The sequence below is a fragment of the Lepisosteus platostomus genome, chromosome 7 (genome assembly GCF_059453375.1).
Source record: "Lepisosteus platostomus isolate fLepPlt1 chromosome 7, fLepPlt1.hap1, whole genome shotgun sequence".
NCBI lineage: Eukaryota > Metazoa > Chordata > Actinopteri > Semionotiformes > Lepisosteidae > Lepisosteus > Lepisosteus platostomus.
Window position 1 is genome coordinate 45,052,868 of NC_142617.1, and position 22,130 is coordinate 45,074,997.

The 22,130-nt window shown below is 36.2% G+C and overlaps 1 protein-coding gene across 3 annotated transcripts in view; it reads left to right on the plus strand.

The window, feature by feature from the left end:
• adamts17 (ADAM metallopeptidase with thrombospondin type 1 motif, 17) overlaps positions 1-22,130 on the plus strand; it is a 138,423-nt gene that overhangs the window by 34,454 nt on the left and 81,839 nt on the right. For all 3 annotated transcript variants that reach the window (XM_088640730.1, XM_088640732.1, XM_088640731.1), the window contains exons 8-9: positions 14,120-14,225; positions 19,483-19,623. In XM_088640730.1, coding sequence (XP_088496856.1) covers positions 14,120-14,225; positions 19,483-19,623 — 247 coding nt within the window. The remainder of the gene's footprint in view (positions 1-14,119; positions 14,226-19,482; positions 19,624-22,130) is intronic.

Here is a 22,130-nt window from a genome sequence, read left to right on the forward strand (position 1 = left end):
CAAAAGCCAGGAGAGAGGAGGAGGCGGGAGCAGGGGAGAGGCAGAGTGGCCAATCAAGTGGTGCGAGGTCGAGAGAGGTGAGGAGAGGTGTGAAACAAAACCTACAAATGAATAGAGAGAGTTAGAAGAAAACAAGTCTGTCGTTGAGAGAAGGGGGAAGGTGTGAATCAAGTTTCAGGATAATTTTAGTTTCTGATGTCTTTCTGGTATAGGAGTTAAGAAACGCTACTTTGAGAACGCAGATGGAGAGATCAGTCTGATCATGGCCATCAGAGGTGAAATGAGAATCTATGGGCTTGGAGAAATCTTTAATCTTCACAGCCCTAACATGTTCTCTGAAGCGGTCTCCAAGTCTCCTTCCTGTTTTCCCAATGTAGATGGCTGGGCGTTTACTGCAAGAGATACAGTAAATAAGGTTGCTGGAGTTACAAGATGTCACCTGAGTGATCCAGAATTGTCCTGAGGGGTCTTGAATGAGTGTGGTATTAGATATGTACTTGCGGGTGATACAGCGAGATCTGTTGCAGGGCAAAGTGCCTGGTGTGGATGATTGCTGAGGGTGGTCTAGGAAGCTGTGAACATGAAGTTTACACAGATTAGGTGGTCAGGGAAGAGGGCCCCAATGGAGGGATCATCCTTTAGGATGGAAAAGTTGTTGTTAACGGTCCCGGGGATAGAGAGTGCGTTAGGGTAGCAGGGAAGCACCAAAGGAATGTGGTTGTTAGGCCGGGAGTTCCTGATCGAGTTGATGGTCCGATGGGCTGTTTTTGGCTCGGGTGAGGGCCCTGTCAATAACACAGGTGGGGCATCCTCTGTTGATGAAAAAAAGAGTGTATTTTGAGTGCTTGGTTCTGGAAATTGATGTTATCACTGCAGAGTCATCGTAGCCGAAGGAACTGAAAAAGGGAGAGAGTTTGTAGTGTGTTTGGGGTGAAATGAGCTGTACAGAAGACAGCTCTGTGAATCTGTGGGTGTGTAATAGACTAAAGTAGAGAGTGGGGGAGTGTTAATGGATAGGTTTATGTCTAGAAACAGAAGGGTAGTGGAGAATATGTTAACTGTATATTTGAGGGACGGGTGAGAGTTAGTGAATTGATGCAGGATGTGCTCTAGCTGGTCATTAGAGCATGTGGTGGCACCAACACAGTCATTGATGTATTGCTTGTAGAGGTCCGGGACAAAGCCAGTGTAGGAAGCGAAAGAGCGTTCTTCTACCCCACCCATTCTGGTGCCCATGGCGACTCCACTAACGTGCTGGTAAAAAAGGTTATTGAAAGAGAATGCATTAAGTGAGAGTACCAATTCTGCAAGGCGTACAAGGGTGTGGGTGGGAAATATTATATTTTCAGAAAATATTCCATTTTTTTCCATGATGTGAATTTAAAACCATTTTAGAATTTTAAAAAGATGACTGGATTTTATCATCCCACTGGAATGCTTTGTAGAAGTAAAACCTACTTTAACTCTTCTTAGATATATGACTGCAATAAACTGCTGAAATATCTTTCAGTTCAGTTCAGTTTTTTGTCATATGCACAAATGCAATGAAATGCTTATTTGCATGTCTGCTCCAATACTTAGACATTAAGGAAACACCAAAACATAAACACAGAACAGCAGCAGCAACAGTGAGTTAAATAACATACAACTTAAAAAATATTCCAGGAATCACTAATAAAATCTAATCTAATACAATTTTATCTAATAAAATATTGAAGTTAATGATTTGTTTAATTTCTTATTATAACCTGAAATATAATAAACCATTATATTTATGTATTTATGACTTAGAAATGAAGGATACAGATTCAAGAAATTAACTGAACTTTCCTAGCTTAATTTTGATTACCTGATCATTTGTAACTGATTATATAACATTTGGGTGGCACAGGTGATGATACACGATGCTGTACCTTTAAAGTTTAAGATAAAAAAACGTATTTTCCAGAATCAAATACTTTCATTCTGATGTTGTACTGGGCAGTTAGCAGTTTCTGAAAACGATGAATGTATTTCAGTGTTTCCATGGTAGGGTGTGCTGTTCATGAATAACTTTTGTTATCGCTGTAGTTTTCTTTGTTTGTTTCATAATTTATTTTCTTAGTGCTGCTTTTCAAAACAGGAGGCATAACTGTGAATGATGTAACTAGGACGACTGGGAAAAGGAATTATGTTGAGGTAATATCCCAGTGGCATCCCGCTTCCTGAGTGTGGCTTTACTCTGCACAAGAAAAGAAGCAGTTCTACCTTCGCATACTCCACTAGGCTAATACAATTATTATATAATGCTCAGCTGTTGTAAGATGAGGGCACTGACAGTTTCGTAATCAGCTGATTTAATTTAACTAAATCTAGCAGAGGCCATTCAGGGAAGTCGATGTCATGCGGAAAAAGGGACATTGCCAAATATGCAGAGCTGTTCCTGTTTGTCTTGTGCTGAATTGTCAGATTTTAGGGCTTTCTGCATGGGGGAAGGCGTGGGAGGGTCCTGTAAGTGAATGGAAAAAACTGTTTCTGCTGAAATGACTGATTATACAGAAAAACAGAAAAAATGCCTTTCTTTTTGATACTTGTTGAATTCCACATCTGAGGAGTTTCTTTACTGTATAACTCAATAATTGTTTTGTACAGTAACTAACCTGTTTTTAGCAACCAAAGCAAGATTATACCAGTCAAGGACCACAGACACTGAAGGCAATCGGAAGTAACAAATTTGAATCATTATTCTGTTTTCTGATTCTTATGGTAACACTGATTTTTTCATCACCACAGCTGGCTTCAGAGTACTTATTAAGCCATGAATATTACTGAAATGCATCACAATCCAGTCCCTTTAATTAGGCTTAATTAAGTTTACACTAATTAAGTGTAAAATGCTTTAAGAAGCATATATTTCTAACTTACAGTTTACAGGGCCCAAGTTTAGAAGCAGTGATACCTCTTGCCCATCTTTTTTTTTTCACACACTTAGTGCTGGATTAGTGCTGCACTAGACAATACAGGATTTATCATACAAAACTACATCACAAAAATGTTAAGAAAATTAATTCTATTGGGTAAACTCTCAAATTTGTCATTTCAAGTGCAAAAAGAAATATAATTGATGTCAAAATTGTATGGATCTAGTAACCCTAACCCTAGTCTAGCCCGAACTACATCCTAATTTAATACCACTGTAACAGAATTTTTCAAGTGAAAAAAAAAATACTCCGAGTGGGTTCATTAGTGAAGATGATGGCTTTACAAGAGATTTTATGAACGGATTTGATTGTTTAAGTTCCTATTTTTAAGTTTGAGGAACATTTTTTACATCTGTTAAATGAAGGGCTTCAGAGACACATTGCAGAATTGCTCAGTTTAAACACCCGCTAGAGTTAGGGCTAGTGTTAGGATTAGCATTCTGCTAGTACTCGAGCATTTTTAACCTCTTTGGGGCCCAAGTAAAGTTTAGAAACAGTGTTACTTTTTGCCCATCATTATTTTTGTTTTCACATACTTAGTGTTGGCTTAGTGGTGCAGGGTTAGGGTTAATCCAGCCATTTAGAATGTGCAAGGGATACTGCAGTAGTTTTCAGTTGAACGGCTGCCCCACACTGTGTGAGGTTGCGGTAGACTGTGTCGTCCGCAGCATTTTAGATATTTTCAGTAATGTGACTATAGTTCTTTGTAAAACCTCCAAGGGGACATTTGGAGCATTTTGGGCTGCTACTAGAAAACACCTGGTTTTGAATCCCGGTCTATGCTGAGGGATTCTAATTCTAAATTCTAATTATAGAATTTAAGCTGTACACTGTTTAGACTTTTATTATTTTTAAACTGTTATTATGCAGTAGCTTTTGACCGTGATGTGCCTTTTTCAGCTTTACATTTACATAGAGAAAATCCAATGGTAAAGTTTGGTAGCTGAAAACAAAAACAGTACTTTCATGTAATACTGTACACACAGTAACCTAATGAATGCACAGTAGATGGTAGTGATAGCTAAATATGAAAACGTACCCAACATCGTTCTACCCTCTTATAAATATTTTATGCATCTAAGTCTTTAACTTGGTAACTTACAGTGGGTTATGGTTTTGACGTGTTTGTTCTAATATTAAAAAGTTTATATACTGTACTTCATAAAAAGTTATAATGTTTTATCCTTTTCTTACTTAGTAAGAACAACACTTGCTGTAATTGTAAAAAAAAGTTGTACTTATTTAATACCCATTGATAGTTATATTAATATGGAATTGTATAGCTACAGAAAGCAACTAAAATATCACAAGTTGACATTTCGGAAAAATTTTGACATCCATTTGTTTTAAAAAAACTTTTATTGTCCTTGTAGTGGTAATGGACAAAGCACTGTAATGTAGTGCGCTACACCCAGTGGTTTAAACTAGAAGCATTGCAGAAGGTGATAAACTGTACATTATTTACTGGAACGCAGTTTAGTTCAAAGAAGGAAATTCATGAAGCCCCCTTGTTTATTGGTACCAAACATTAATGAGATGTCACGGTTCTGTACAGATTACAGAAGAGTGAATGCTGAAACTCCACCAGACATCGTATGTACTGTTTAACCATAGTCAAGGACCAATCTACCGTTCCCTTTTGTAACAGGGTTACTCCCTGTAAATTAGACACAAGAAGAGTATTATTGGACAATGTTGTGTGACTCTGGTGGAATTTCTCTGTAAACTGAAGTTATACAGGAGACACATTGTGTATCGCCCCTTTTTACATTTGTAAGAACATCCCAATATTAATGTGCTATGGAAGATATTCCTAATTACCTTTTAAATCTGAAGCTGTTAACTTTACTTAACACCTGCATATCAAGATCACGGTTTCAAAATTTTTAAAAATTAAACCTTAGTTTGGATGAGAACGCAATGGATGATTGTTATGCAAGGAAGTGAAACGTGAAAATCTGTTACAATTACCATCAGGAGAAAAAACATATTTTTTATCTAATTGTGGCTGCTGCAATTGCACCCTTTGCAATGGCTGCATAGTTAATACTTCCCAATTGCTTTGTCAGTCTGTCGGTGGGGGGAAGGTGGTGGTGGGGGCTCTCCTTGACATCTGACACTCCTCCATATGCTTAAGTGGAAAATTAATAAAAACGCCAATGTAAACGTCATCTTTACAATTTGTTGAAAAAAATGGTTGTAAAGTTCTCTTAAGCTTTCTCAGTCAAGAACAAGAATTCATGTAGGGAGCTGTGTCAGCATGGGAAGGCTGCAAAAAGATCAGCTAAAGAGGGAAGAAAACGCTTTCAGAGAAAACAATGTTTCAGGTGTGAAGAATAATGAGCCTCAATTCAATTGCAGCCTAAACATTCTAAACCCGTTTGTTTATGGATTGTTTAAAATCATGCAATGTCTAATTTGTTTATGGATTGTTGAAAGTCATGCAATGTCTAATTTAGACAGACACACATTATTGTTTCTTATTTTCATTAAAAATTGAAAGAATCAGTTGCCCATCATGCCATGCAATGTTACATTTTTCTGTTTTTAAGAGACTTCTGAACGTTTCAACTGATATGTAAAAATATAACCTAATGGCTTCTCATATTATAAGCTAGCTTACACATGGGACCCGCTTTTTTCAAACAAAGGTTTCTAAAAATGTACTAGATATTGTTTAAATAAAAGCTGTGAACATTTTCAATAATTGCAATTTTTAAAATGCCCGTGGTTTGAAGGCTCTGTACCACAGCAGAATTCACAAATGCCAATGTCATGTACAGTTCTCCCAGATATCCAACTTTTACCCATCAGTTAAGAAAAGGAGGAGAGATTGTACATGTAGTGCATCTGCACAGATGGGAATGCCAGAGCCAACCGTTACGCCGCTCTTCTGTTTTGTAATTTTGTGACTTTTGAAATTTACTGGGAGTGGATCACATCCATAAAATTTCGATGGGTCCAGAGGCAAAAGGGCCTTGCCTAGTAATTTCTGGGAAAACATTATAGGCATGGTGAATCAGTGAATCGGAGATTTTCAAAACTTACTTTAATTGGAAATAAATACACAATCGGATTAATGAAATGCTTCAAAGAAGGAGACGCTCTTATCCTCTCGTTTAACAGTCTGCACAGCAACAAAACAATCAGATTAAACGAGAGTGTGACGTTTCTTTTTGTCAATGAAACAATAGTCTCTTCTTGTTGATTTAAGTGTCCTTCTTTCAGTTGGATTGCATTATTAACATGAAACAGCTCAGGGTTATTGTTATGATTTCTCTATTATTATCGAATCCCTCAACTCGTTCACTTGTGATTATTTTGGAAACATTTCGACATGTTCCTTTTAACTACATTGCTAACGATACTGTTGCAATAGACAATGAAACGCTCTGAGTTTGTAATGTAGGGTGCTCTGAACGAGTTAAACTTTGATTCAGGACAAATAAACGTATTTCCCACAAGCTATACTGTAGTGGCTTTTAAATTATACAACATCGCGCTGTATTCATGTAGCATGTCTTTGTTCAAGTTTTAAACCTACAGTACCGAGAACAACAGGACATTTGATTGCTGGTTGCCTTATGTTAAAGAGCAACAACAGAGCATGCTACTGAAAATTCCTTTCCATCCCCCAGAACTGGCAGAACTGTCTATTCTACATAACATTATACAGCAGGGTGTAAACACTCCTAGCCTTTGTGAGAAGTATGGAGTTGCGTTACATAAAGTGGCTGCAATGGAATATACTAGTAGGTAAAAGTTAATTCCAAGCTGGAAAGAAAAGAGACAACGCATCTCCTCTATAAATCATCAGTTTACAGATCGTCCAAGGTCATTTATTATTAATAATATCATCCGTATCGCATTAAAATTGGAACGTTTTTACAAGTGTAAATCCAACTATCTATGTTCTAACCGCTATATCCAGGACAGGTAACAGTTTCACCAATATTATTTGATAAATTTTTTTACGATTTTAACAGACTTCAGAATGCTTCAACTGATGCTTAAAAATGTAACAATGCGTACTGTGGTAAGAGCACAGAACATCTTTCAGCCTGTGAAAAGATTTGCATATGTAGTTTATTCTTATCTGTGTGAAAACAGGAAATACAGAGGGAGTTTCAGAAATTAAAAAGAGGTCTAGAACACCCTGTCTCAAAAATAGACATTTAATAAATTGAAGGTTGTGAAAACGGTGACAAATCACTCCAAAATAAATACAATTTTAAAATACAAGCAGTTTGAAATTATTAGTTGCTATTAATAAATCACTTAGCTTTGGACATGTTGTGATATTTAGAAATACCAAAAAATTCAATATAGTGTCCATAATATTGACTATTTTAGTTTTTTCAAATAAATATTTATATGTTCGGATCGAACCCCTGACCTCCAGCACGCGAGTCACACGTCAAAGCCATTACACCAACACACCGCTTTACAACTTAAGCTTTAGCTGAAAAGGGTAGGCAAAATGTTTTCAAGTAATCACGGGTGAATGAGTCAAATTGATGCAGTTGTTTACAAAGAACGTGGACTACGGTAATACTTTGAGCTATATGAAAATAAATAAATCCTTAAATATCATTATTAATTTCTTTACATACACAATTTCATCAAATTCTGTTTTTTGTACTGCAATAACAAGCACAAGTTTTCATAGAAAAGGTTAAAACATTATAACTTTTAATAAAGTATATAAACTTCATAAAGTCAGAATGAGAACGTAAAAACTTTTCCAAAATACCAAATGAAAGACTTTGATGCTTGAAATGTTTATGAAAAACGTGGAATACTGTTTTATATTTATTATGTATTTATTATTATTTTTTATTTAAACTACCACTAACCGGCAATATACAGTTTGATAACATATTGATATTCCTAAATTTATATCATTTGCGACATTCACAGACGTTATGCTCCTTTTATTTTGATGCTCAGCTACCAAAATTTCCCTTTTGTTGTAAAATTCCATATTAATATTCAATATTAAGTGGATTTAAACATGTACAGTTAAGAGATTAAATGAAGCAATCCTTTCACTAACAACCAATGCACCACAAGTGCAACCTTTCGGTCATTTTGGCCAGCCAATAACATACTGTGGTATTCCGCGCTATTGTGCAGGTAATTTCGCGCAGTACAGGGTTTTACCACGCATTTTGAATGGCTGCATCTGTATATAGATATGTAAAATTTTATAAATCTTTTAATTTCAGAGGCCAAAGTCAATTTGGTTAGAAATACAGTTGAATAAGTTAGTAGTTATGTTTCTAGGCATAGAAACATAGTAGGCATAATTCTTATACTATTCTTATTCTTATTGTTCATCACAGCATCCATTCTATAGTGACCAAACTGCCAAATTGCTTGCTTTTCTACAGTATTTCACTAGTATAATACCACAGTACTGTATTTACAGTAATGGTTTTCAAACTGATGAAAAGACATAAGAACATACAAACTCCAAGCAAATAGCACCCCAGGAATCATACCACAGTGTTGCGAGGCAGCAGTGCTAATTACTGTGCCCCCGTGATATCCAAGACATTTAATCAATATCAAGAAATGAATGAAATTTACATGCATAAATAGATTGACAGATTTCTTATGTATTTCAATAAATATGAATGGTTTGAATGCATTTTGTAAATTGTTAATGTGAAAGATAGCATAGTATGGTTATCCCTCACTGTCAGGGTCATGTTTTTTTTAAGTCAGACATAAACCAGGCGTATAATAGAATTAAGTTCATGATTGATTTTAATTTTTGCATGAATACTTTTAGTTCTGCATATGGAGAGTTGTTTAAATTCTCACAGTAAGAAGCAGTATCTATTTTCTGCCACGTCGACTGTAATTTCTTAGATGTTCAGGAACAGCAATCATGCACAATATGTTTTACTCTGGATTAAGAAACATATGATAGATAAGGACTGACTACTGTAAAAACATAAAGTTAAAACCTCAAGAGACAATATTTAACAGGCCATATTAACATAAGGACAAACCCATATTTTTGGATGAGAGACAATCAAAACCTTTATGTTTCAAGTTATTTTAAGTTTTTGGAAAACTTACTTTAATACTTTCAAGGTATTTCTAACCTGTTGGAGTTCATATCACAATTTTCCAGGGACTATTTTCAGCTCTGTGTTTTTAATGTCTGGGACAGCAGACTGGTCTGAATCTCTTTGGATTCTCTGGTTGGTGTGCTGGAAAGAGTAATACTTTATATAACTGAATTTGCAAATTAAAGTCAGTGGATACTCCCTGAGGGATCGTGCTAGTCTTCTTGATCCACTGCTTCATTAGTTGGTTATTAGGACCAACATCTGTAAACTGCCTGCAAGGAGTCATTTTCAAATAAAGATTAACATGAACTTATTACCATTTTTAAAAATAAAATAAGGCACTTTTACTTGGAGTGTGCAGAAAGCCAAGTTATGTATTGTTGGAAATGTCTCAAAATCATTAATTTACTAACTACTATTTAACATGCTAAATCAGAAGTAATGCCACTTTTTGTTTGCATTCCTTGAAAGACAAACTGTGCTATTATAAAATTTGTCTCAGCTGAGAGATGTCTTCCTTAAATGGGTTTTGAAAGATTTTGAAATCTCTGCTTGGTCTTGCTGGATGCAGAATCTAATCCGAGCCTCTCAAAGAGGCAGAAATGGGTAGCTGGCCTGATTGCCGCTTCTAGTATCTTTGGATCCTGATCTTTCTTGATACTATTTCTGTGGAACTTTTGATTCTAAAACAAATGTTCCAGTGGATGCGCAGTGGAATCCTATCCATTGAAATGCTTCTGAAGATCCAATCCAAACCTTTTTGCATTAAGGTTCCATTAAATTAAGGGATGTTTTAGGTGTTGTTATTATTACTTATATAATCATATTATATTAATAATAACAAAAATATGTTATTAGTGTAGTGTGACCATAATAGGATAGTGTTAATCTAAGACATTCTCATGATAAATAACCTTTTATTCAAAGTCCCTGATTAGCATGCTTATATAAGGTCTTTACTGAAGTTATCTGAGGTGAAGGCACATAAGGTTCTAATTACATCAAGTCATAGTTTTACAATGACTGTTTTTAACCTGCATATGGAAAATACATAGTGTACTATAGTATATTCCCTGTCAGACTGTTTGATATTTGAGGATGAGCTTCTTCAAGGAATAAGGTGTCATTAATGCTGTTGTACTACACACCAGGAAAATATACAAAACATGTGACTCTTACTCTTAGACTGGTGTGCAAAAGATTTATTTTTTTACAAAATGGTGAATAAGATATCAAGTCTAACTTGAGGGTACTGGGAGAAATCACCTGCTGCGATTCACAAATATATTTCTTAAGATCTGGCAAAGCAAGATACATTTTATTTGTTTTCTTGTTGTCAGACTAATACAGAAGACCATTTAATGTCATGGCTCATGTCCCTGTACAGCTGAGTTCATTTCAGAGTGTTTTAATTGAGCCATGTTAAAGACTGCTGGAGTCTGTCCAATAACTGGAAACGCTTTGTAATATCTTTTCGGCACCTTTTCATACCCTCTACTGAAATTGTATTCTTTTCTTTATCAGATTTTAAATGTGAGTGTATCAGAGGCAAGCTGAATTTCATCCAGCCTCTGGCTTATTATCAGTGAAATCTTTTAAGACTGGGGACAAACATGTCTAATAAGTCTGGAAACATTTTAGAATATATTTGGCAGTGCATATTAGAGAAAATATTAAGGGGCTGAAATTGTATTCTTGTTTATTTTTCCTTTTGGGAAACTTGGGAAAACATAGGCAGAAAGAATGGTGTGCTGGAAGGTGTTGATTTTTGACCATGTTATCTGCTTTGGTATAAATCAAGCATACTGGACTTAAGGGACTTAAGTATGGAACTTAAGAGGAGTTAGCAGAGTTAATTAAATTGCCTAATTAAGTATTTCCGAACACATACAAAAATTAAAACGATGCACACATAGCTGTTTGGGTTGCCTCCTGCTAAATCCTTTGTAGTGCTGAGAAGTGAGGGGGAATTCAACAGGGAATGTTGGACTGTAGTGCTTATCTGAATCCTATCTCATTAAGAGCAACCGTAAGTTTTTTTTGGGGTGCAGTAAAGTAACACTAAAAAAAGGAGTTTCAAAGTCCAGAACAAACATAGTAGTGAAAAAGTATTTTGCATGTTAAATCTGAACAAAATCTAAATGGACAGGAAATAATCCAAGCCTTCACCATGAATGATACTCGCACATCAGTTTTAAAAAATTGCCTCTCCTAAAGAAGGCAAGGGGGATACAGCTAATGTTTTTGTGAGACAGCTTGCCAGAGCAGATTGCAGTGTGTCTCAGTCTCAGGATCGAGATTCTATGCACACCTCTTTCACTAGTGTCAGGGACTCATATGAACAGACCCTTGTAAAACAAAAGAAGCTTGCAGTAGAATTTAGCCAGGCTTGCTGGTCCAAATGCAGTACAAATGCAGTGTAAAGTTTCAGCCAGGAATCGCTGGAAACAGCTTTGCTAAAGTTATAATATTCTAATCTGAACAATAGTGAGAGGGCACAGGTGACCTGTGAGGTGGCACCTGTGTACATTACTTGTACATCTAACAATAAATGTTAAGACTATTTTATGGAAAAACTGCAGGTAAAAAATAAATATAAAACTATAAATTTACTGCAGGCAGTTTTTCTGTATAACTGTCCCATTCATCCATAGTAGAAGCCTATTTGATACATTTCTTCCTGTTGTCTGGTGCATCCAAAGTATTGAAAACACAGATCTAAAAAATAAGTTTCAAATATAATTAGGTATAAAGCAAAATATACACTTTTTACTTCCTGTAGTATTGCACTGGGTCTCTTAAATCAGAATAATAGATTAAAATGACTCTACAAAGCTATTGAAAATTACTTCTTGTTCATACTTAGTGATATTAAAAATGAGTGTACAAGTGATGCTTGTGGAAGCAAATTATCCCTTCTTATGTGGTAGTGTATTGTGTTGATGGAGCCAGAAATATTCTAATTTAATTTCACTTGAACATCCCTACCGTAAAATTTCCACACTGTCTTCAACTTCCTATTACCTAATTAGAACTGCAACTTCTCCTACACAGCATAATAACAGTGCTGAAGGAGTACAGTATGTTGTATATTTACTTACGTGTGGGTTTTAAAAGTTTTTGCACTCAAAAAACTGCGCTGATTGAAGCCATATGTTTGGCAGCAGTATATATTTTAACTAGTATTTCATGGCAAGGCAATCCTTTTTACACTGAAACCTTTACCATTGCCTTTAAGAGTCCAAAAGGCTGTATAGATTTATGTTGTTGTAAATAGGTTGTGCCCAACTCTGAAGCTGGTAATTGTTCTGGTTAAATATTTTTACAAATACGCCTAGACTTTCTTTCATAGTGATTTCCCAGGAGTGTATATTCATTCTTCCCACATCACTTCCTGCAGGTGTGGTCCAGTGACAATGAGACAGACATTTTATAGACCCTACTAAATCAGAGGAATCACTGCCTCATTCCTAAAATTATTTCAAGGTACTTCTGATAGCCTTCTAGTAAATTGGAGTGGACCACAAAAGGCCACACTCCTGAGTCAACATGAATAGTGAGAAGATAGGAGTTTAATGTGACAATTTCAAGCTATTTCCCCTAAAGTAGCCAAATAATTACTAACCAGATGTTGTTGTATCCAATTTCTCTTTATAATAGAATGTGCTTCAAAACAGCCCATGAAAAAACATATTTTTTTCTATAAAGACTGGAAATGTTAAGAATGCTAAATCAGATTCTTGGACCATCTAACCTGATGTGCAGCACATTGTTTTCTAAGGTGTAGAATAAGCTATTATATGTGGCAGCCAGGACTAGTGCTAAACCCACAAAAGCAAAGTAGCGTGACCCTCATGGCAGCCATGTTAATGTTTCTGCAAGTATTGTTCATTATACTAATTGTGACAAACAGGCAAAGTGAGTTTATCCTTCCGTTATGTGTATTTGCATTACGTAAACTCAATATCAGAAGGCTGCTTATTGTTGACCCAGGTTGCAGCAAACTGGAGCCTATCCTGGAATCACAGATCACAGAGCTAGGTGCATACACACAGGGACAATTTAGAAACACTGATTAACTAGGCCAGCATGTTTTGGGAAGGTGGTAAAAAGAGAAAGACCATGCAAACACTGGCACAGCATGCAAAATCTACACAAGCTTTTTTCAGACTGGAACTCAAACCAGGACCAAGAGCTGTGAGGCTGCAGTGCTGCATCATTACTCAGCCAGCCACATTACATATAAAGTAACTCAAAACAGTATTCAGAAAGAAAGTATGTTTACATACTGTAGTTTTCACAGTTTGTTTCTTAAAGGTTTCCACTCATGACACTTAAGATTTGTAATATACACAAAACATTCCACATATCCGAAGCATAAAACAAAATGAAGTAAATAATTAGATTGAATAAGTATTCAGACCCTTTGCTGTGGCAATGTACATTATTTCAGGTGCACATAATTTGGCAGTGTCTGTGTGAAAAAAATGTTTCATATTTTTTAGAATATATAGCTGTCTACAGTATCTCTGTGGTCTGAGGTCTCTCAGGTAGTCAATTTCAAGCAATGATTCAACCACCAAGGCCAAGGAGATTTCAGAACAACTCATGGATAAAGTTGCATAAAGCTACACATTAGGAGGATACACTGTTTCAGAGACACTTAATAACTCTTTGACTATGGTGAAATAGATCCTGAAGGAATGGAAGGCACCCAGATGAGGCTGTCCTGCTAGGCTGAACACCGGGGCAAGGAAGAAACTGCTTAGGGATGCAACTGTGTGGCCAATAGCAACTTTGAAAGACTTACGTATAGAGTTCAGTGGCTGAGCTGATTGAGAATGTGTATTATTAGTCAACAATTTACAGTGATTCCACAACGCTGGCCTGTGTGACAGAGGCAAACTCATCTTAAATCCCACTTGGAATTTGCTACAAAGCATTTAAGTGATGCTACAAACATGAGGCAAATGTTTTTGTGACAAACTAGAAGCTCATATAAAACCTGAAAATGGGATAGTTGTGTTAGTGTGCCAGTGGCCTCCTCTCACTGTTGATTTCTTGATTCTTCAATAGGAATTGCCTATCTGGGAGGAACCTGCAGCCCCAAGAGGAAATGTGTGCTGGCTGAAGACAATGGACTTAACTTGGCATTCACTATTGCCCATGAGCTTGGTCACAAGTAAGTGAGACATGAAAAAACTTCCTTTGTACTGAGCAACTGCTGTTTTTTGTGATTACGTTTTTTGGTTAGTTTATAGTTGAATAAAACAGAAAAAATACAGACAAATAAAACACACATGTATGTCTTCAACCACCGTTAGTGGTATCCCTCTTTAGGTAACCCACCAAAGGATCCCCATACTAAAATTACACAACTGCAACAAAAGCAACATGCAACAGCAGCACAACTAGGCTCCACTATGAACCCCCTCACCCCAACCACTCATCCACCACCATGGACCTGAGCAGTAGAGAGCTCCATATCAACTGTTGCCATCTTGTTGCCTTGATCTGTTCAGGTACCAGGAGCTAAGCAAGGCTGTACCCGGTCATAATTGGACCGGGAGACCCTCAGGGAAAAACAGATTGCTGCTATAAGTGGTGTTGATGGAATAGGAGTTGGTTCTGTTCCTTCTGGACCTTTGGATAAGATGTAAAACTGCTTTGTAGTTAAAATCCTACAGCAACTTTAGCAATAGTGGGGGTATTAACTCCGGTGTTAATGAAATCAAGACAGGCGAGCCTATGGATCTGTGTTTCTGCTATAGTGGGAGGCCTATAATACAATCATCATCTAGCAAGAGCAGCAAGTGAGAAGAGCGAATATCACTATGTAGAATAATGGAGTATAAAGAAGAGACATGTTTCCAAGATTTACCTACAGTACATCTCCCCAAAACATATGTAAAAATCAACAACCTCACAGCTGCTGGATGTGATTTTGGGGATGGATGCAAAATAAACAGTATACACACTTCCACATAAATCTAAAGAGAATGGATGATTAGAAAAGCAGAAGTAAAACATTTGTTTTGCGTTTCACTGAAAACTCATGAATAATTAGGGCTGTACAAACACAGGAATGTGAATGTCTTGTGACATGTATCTATATTCAGAGTCTTTGATGTATGATCAATGTGAAGTTTTGGACTTGTGCCCTTTACTGCTGCTATTGGATGACAGCTGTTAAGGACACTGTGTGTGGCAAAAAGACTTTCCCCCATCTCTTTGCCAGCTATTCTGGTGGTTAGGACACATTTTAACATTTTAGGATCCTATAAATATAATTCAATTAAATCCAAACCCCTTCAATAAATAAAAAGCATTGCGTGAGCCATACTGGAGCTTCTGTAGAACTGTAGGGAAACCCCAAAGGTCAAGCAGGCGTTGCCACACCCTGCACAGCTGTATAAACCTGCGGAAGGGTTTGTGGGGACACAACTGAGGAACAGGAGAGGAAAGCTTGCTTGGCTGAGACAAAGCACAGGAGACATGGGAGGAGTATGGGAGAGGTGTAAGTTCAAAATGTAGCAAGTGATATACAGTATGGTGTAGTGGAGATAATTCAGAAATGTGCATGCTGCCTATGCCTTCATACTCTGTAGTCGCCACAGTTTGTTAGCAGCACATTAATGCACCAGTTACTGTTTTTGTTTATTTCACTTGTTGGGAGATTTATAATTCCAATTCTTATTTTACTTCTGTTATCTAATGTGATTGTTCCATTTTCAAAATTCATTGTGTATTCTAGTTAGATTCTTGCTATTATAATTCTATGAAGAGTCTGAGAAACATTAGATAAAATAGGTAAAACTAATTTGATTATCAGTTGCAATTCCATTTTGTGCAGAATTGTTTACAGCTAAAGTTGGTCTTTTTGTTTGTTAACAGATTGAGGTGACGTGGTGTCTTAAAAAGGAAAACAAACATGGTTATTAATTTTTTCTTACGGAAAGCACTCAGTATAAGTAGAATAAAGCAAACACCAAATTAATTTGGAAAAATTGTGAAAAATATTAACCTTGATAAATGCTTTGAAGCTCTGCCAACTCACAAGAATTATCACAAATTTCCTATGTAGCTGTTCTGCTGAGTAAGCCTGGGTCAGATTTAATGGGCAGGGTGTAATGAGTTGGCACAGAGCAATGCTGTCTTCCTGCTGGGTAGACCTTTAGACAGTAAAGCCACGTTTTACTGGCTTTACTGGTAATGTAATTATGGACCCAGTGCCACAAAAGATTGCATACTATAAAATATTACATAATATAAAAGCCCCCATTGTACTGACTCTGTAAAACCCTTAAACAGGAAATATTAAACTTTAAGTACAGGTTTTTAAACCCGTTTAAAAGCAGTAATCTAAAACTGTAGATAAATTTACACTTCTCCTGATTAATGTGCCATAATTATTTTTTTCCCGAATGAAACGGCATAACTTTTTAAAGAAAAGTGTACATGTGATATGTTCTGTTGCAGGTAATGCAGACACTTTCCTTTGTTCCTTGATAAGATCTAAATGGAGACCCACATTTGAAATCCTACTCTGTTGGGCCCCTGAGCAAGGTCCTTAACCCCTTAACGCTGTATAAATGGCTGACCTGCGCTCTGATCCCAAGCTTCTCTCCCTGTCTGTGTGTCTCTTGGAGAGCAAGTTGGGGTATGTGAAAAGACAAATTCCTAATGCAAGATAAAATATAAATTAAAAAAATAATATATGGCCAATAAAGTGATCTTATAGGACCTTCACCTTCACCTTAGCTTTTTTGGAGCTTGTCTCCAAGATTTCAGTATCTTTGGACAGTCTTTCTGACCTGTTGTGCCCATTCCTACAGTTTCTTTCTTTTGTTCCCTAAACCATTGCTTCATAGTCCAGCTCCTCCCCCACCTTTTTCCCTCATACCCGAAGAGGCTCCACAGCTGAAATTTTAAGTTTTTTCTCCTTTCTACATTTCAGTATAACCTCTACTGGAACCTTTGCAACTTGCATATTGATGCAGCAATGTTTGATGATGTAGAAGAGGTGTGATCCATGGGTGACAATGACACCTGGACACAAGTTAGGGGCTTGATCAACCCTTGCTGGGTCTCCTGGGCAAATGGGTCTGATGTTGAATGACCTGAAACATCCAGTGACCCCAGGTAACATCACGATGATGTGTACTGGTGAATTAGAGGATGTATTTATCAACATTTAAAAGGAAAACTAATTAAAAACCATGCAGTATTCCTTTTTCAGTAATAGCTAAATTATTACTATAATAAGTCATAATAAGTAAATTAGATTTATAGTAGTTTTGATAGCAGCAGCATCCCTTTTTCACGGCCATTGGATAAAGCAGACACAGACTATATACCATGACTCAATTCGTGCATGTTCTTACATTTTTGTAATAGGATGTTTTCCCAAGAAAAACTTAGCAGAACATAAACTAATCATATGGATTTTAATTGCTGTTCTTGTTTGTCAAAGTACAGATCATGCCAAATAAATAGAAAAGTCTTTTGAAAACTCATGCACAATAAATCAATTGAATAGCATTATTTGCAAAGTTGTAAGTTAAGGAAAAAATGATCAACAGAAAAAAAAATACAATTCAGTAGCTTTCTGCTGTGTTTAATATTCATTGTGGGGTGGGTGGGATAGTATAGTCTGATGTTGTACACTTCAGCTTAGTGTCACCCATGTTATAGATGCCCCCATGATTTTCATTTGATCTTAAACATTAATATGCATTAATTAACAGATTAGTGTATGGTGCTTCTTTAAAAATATGATACCAGTAAGGTGTTGACATGTTGAAAAACAGGCTCTATGAACATTCTCCAAAGCATTGAAGAATAAATCAAAAGTCAGTGACCCATTGAAGAACATGACCGAGATATCTAAATGAATAATTATAGTATAATGTATACAAGAGACTGTTAAATGAAAGACTCAAGGCATGTTTCATAAAGCATATACTTCATTAGTCAGATGGGAAATTTAAACTGCCCAACATTCAATTTCATAGCTTTTTCATTAGCACAGTAAGATTATCATGTACATGACAACAGAGAGCAGAACAAATAACTACTAGCCTCTGTGCACTGTGCTTTGGTCTCTCTACACATCTATTAATGATATTTTGCCTACACACATCAATTGGACATGAACTGCTAAGTTGGTCAAATCTCTCACTTATGGACTGAACCAAACAACATCAATAACTAACCTAGTTTTTCCAGAAAGTAGACGCTTGAGAATCAGTCTTTCAGTAGCAAGGGCTCACTAATTATGCATTTACTAATTAATCATTTAGTGTTGCAGTTGTAGATCAAAACTGTACTGATTTTTAAAAAAGTGGTTTTCTTGGTGCTGAATCTTGAAATGTATATTCCATGTCCTAGGCCTTGCAATTCAGAGAATAAATGAGAAGAGTGAATAATCTGTCCTGCATTCAGGCCTTCATAATACAAAGCAGCACAGTTGAAAGACAGTGGTCTTTGGCGCAGCTTATGCACACTTGCAGTAACAATTACAGATGCTGCACAGACTGTTTTCTTTCCTGGCAGTCTCATTTTTGGCCTTGAAGAGCATTTTCAGATCATAAATTGCAGCTGACTTGTTGCATCAGACAATCACATTGTCTTGGGATTTGTGTGGTGGGCCTGGTTACTGCCAAGCTCCAGTGTATGTTTTGACCTTGTAGTATTGGCCATTGCTACTCTGTCTAGACCTCTTCTTTTTCACTCTTGCAATTAAACCCATTCGTTTCCTCTCCCTATGAGTCAGGCTATTTGTTGAAGGAATTGTTTCTTGCAATTCACCTTAAACACATTCTTTAGTTAAATGTATATTTCAATCTTTACCCTGCTTTACTATCTCATGTAAACATGTTAATTGTCTTGGTTATTTTGGTCTTTTGTTTTATATCTAACAGTGTGTTTGCCATAAACACCAAACATTATCTGTTCAAAAAGGGAAATCTGTTTCAGTCAAGTTAATGTTTTATTGTTTGTTTCAAAAGCATTAGGTGCTATCTTGCGTAATTTTAATTTTAATTTTCATTCCTTTTGTTATACGTTCAATTAAATATTATTTTTAATAGTACTGAACAGATTCTTTAAATCAGTGTACTTAATAATATTAGTTTGGCTTTGAAATCATTTAGCTCTAAAAGTTCAATAAAGGCTATTGCAATGCTTTCATCTACTGTAAATGAGTTGGAGACTTATCGAAATAGGCAAATCTCATCCACAAAATAATTTAAGAATTAAAATCTTTTATGTGGTATCTTGCAGCAATTGCATATGTTTTAGCCAGATTTGAATGGAGGGAAACTTCAGTGTGGCTTTGCTGTGGTTTTTAGACTCTGTCTGCTTGGGCTTGTGTTGAAACGTCAAGCAGCTCTGAAAAAAGGAGATCATATCTGTTTCTGTGCTTGGTTTCTGGACAGCATGGGCATGAGCCACGATGATGACCACCCCACCTGTGCAGGGCACTCCCACATCATGTCAGGGGAATGGATCAAGGGCAGGAACCCCAGTGATCTCTCCTGGTCGTCCTGCAGTCGAGACGACCTGGAAAAATTCCTTAGGTGAGTTCAGAAATACTGAGCAAACAATTAATTGTCATTTCCTTTCTCTGCAAATCTGCCAAACCAAAGAGATAGTATCTTGGTCAGAAGGGCCTTGTGTTTAAAATGTAAGTTGAATTTCCTATTCACTATTGACGTAAACTAGACAAAGTATTTTTTTCTGAGCATTCTAAAAGTTAGTTGTAATTTAAAGACCTCATCACATTTATCAATAATATTAATAAAGAACATTGTCAGAGAATATCTTCTGCTCTCTTGTTGAAGTTCTCATTTTCAGACCTAAAATCTATAGACTAATGGCAGCTTATAATGTGCTGATGGTGAGCAGTGGCTTGGCAGTATGTCGGAGTGCTGGCTAGTACTGCTGCCTCACAGATTAATTCCATTTTGAGTACCTATCTGGAATGTACCTGTTACCCTAATGCTCAAAGGGGTTTTGCTAGGTCTGGTTCCTCCCACCTCTCAGGTTAGGTGTGATTGTCTACTCTGTAATAGTTTTACAGGATGGGTTTCAAGGGAATTTGGAATGGGGGGGATTTGGGAACACTGCACTGGAATTATAGAAAATACAACCACATGAGCATTATGGCCCAAGTGTGCCTTTGCGATGTACTGATTAACTGTAAGTAGATATTAAGTTACAACACAACAGCATAGTGCAAAAATGCACTGGAATTTTTGCTTGATCGTAGCACTTTAAAACTGTACATTGTGAAAAACAGAGTAAGCACACACAATGCTGTAGGAATGGAGAATATATCTCTTTAAGTAGTTAAAATTAATGGTAAGAGTTTACCTAAGGGGCTGTATATCTGTAATATTTGAGAACTTGGAAAAAGTGTTTTTCAGACTTAGTTGGGCTTATAAATATCTCTGAAAACTGTGAGGCCAGTGATTAATGAATTGCAATTGGAAAGGGACATTTTTCAAAGAGCATCTTTCTGTGGGATGAAAGAAAAGACAGAGAAACCATACTACTCAGTATTATCTTAGGCCTACTATCAAATGAATACATGGGAAGTAAAGAACTAAAAGAAACAAAGACTCTTTTTGAAGCATTGTTTCCTTATGGTCATTTGGAGCTTTGCCTAAAAACTGTTTATAGTGGTACAAACCAAATGTGAACAGACAGCATTTACAGGATGATATTTTTATTCTTCTGAGAATTTTACTGTAATGGACATTTACATATTGCCCAAATGAGAATTTGAGTACAATATAGTACAACAAATTAGAGATGTAAACATTAGTGTTTCACATTTTGGTTAAAAGAAATGTTTAACTCCATAAGCTCGGAGGCATTTGCTACAAAACATTCTGAATCATGTCAGACAATTATGTCTAAAAATATTACAGCATAGAATCTCATTGATTCAAATGAAGTGACAATGGAGGTTAGAACAGTCCACTGTAAAACCTAGGGGATCTTTGTGAAAAACTTAAGAATTCTCCTAAGAATCAAAGGTTTTATACAGAAAGTCATTAGCATATCATCAACTTAAAATTGCTCATAACACTTCAAATACTTTTTAATTTACTGTATGACATCATCTTAAAATACATTTGGCTTCTACCAATTTGGATATACCAACTTTTGAAGATAAAATTTCCTTTTCTTTTCATTCAACTCACTCTTAACTTCATGTCGAAAAAAAAAAAAGTAATGCCTAAATAATCTGATGAGGAAAAACATATGATATAGATGACCTTGCAATAGTATTCATACCCTTAACGTAATGTCACATTTTGTTAAATTACAATTGACATACAGTATATTATACATATTTCAATGTGAAAGCAATGTCTTATCAGAACTTGAATGTTAACACTGAACACATTCAAGAGTGAAAGAAGTTAAATTTCTAAAAAACGCAAAATATAAATATAAAATATGCTGGATTCATAAGTATTCACCCCCTTTGCTACTGTATAGAAAAAGGAAATTAGTTCAGGTGCCCAAAATAATTTGACACATCACACAATTAGTTTAATGCAGTCCATTTGTGTACAATAATTGTAGTTCACATGATAATAATAAATGCATCTATGTCTAGGTCCCTAAATCAGATAGTGATTTTCAAGATTCAACCATTAAGACAAACAAACTTTACAAATAACTCAGGGATAAAGTTGCATGAAGCCACTGAATATCCCTTTGACCACACTGGAGTCAATCATCAGAATGTGGAAGATATCATACACTGCTTAGATAAGGCTTTCCCTCCAAACTGAACAGGTATGTGAAGAGGAAATGTGATATACTGTAATTGTCTTTGAAAGAGCTGCAGAATTCAATGGCAGTAGCCATCCCAAGCTGGATGCTGCAAAACTTACAACCATTATATTTTGGACCAGTTTCTCATAAGCAAAGACTGGGAAGCTTGTCGAGACTGAGGGAAAAATGTGTGGACCAAAGTACAGGGAAATCTTAGATGGAAACCTATTTTAGTCTTCTAAAGACCTAATCACTTTTCAGCAGGACAATGACTCAAAGCACAAGACCAAAG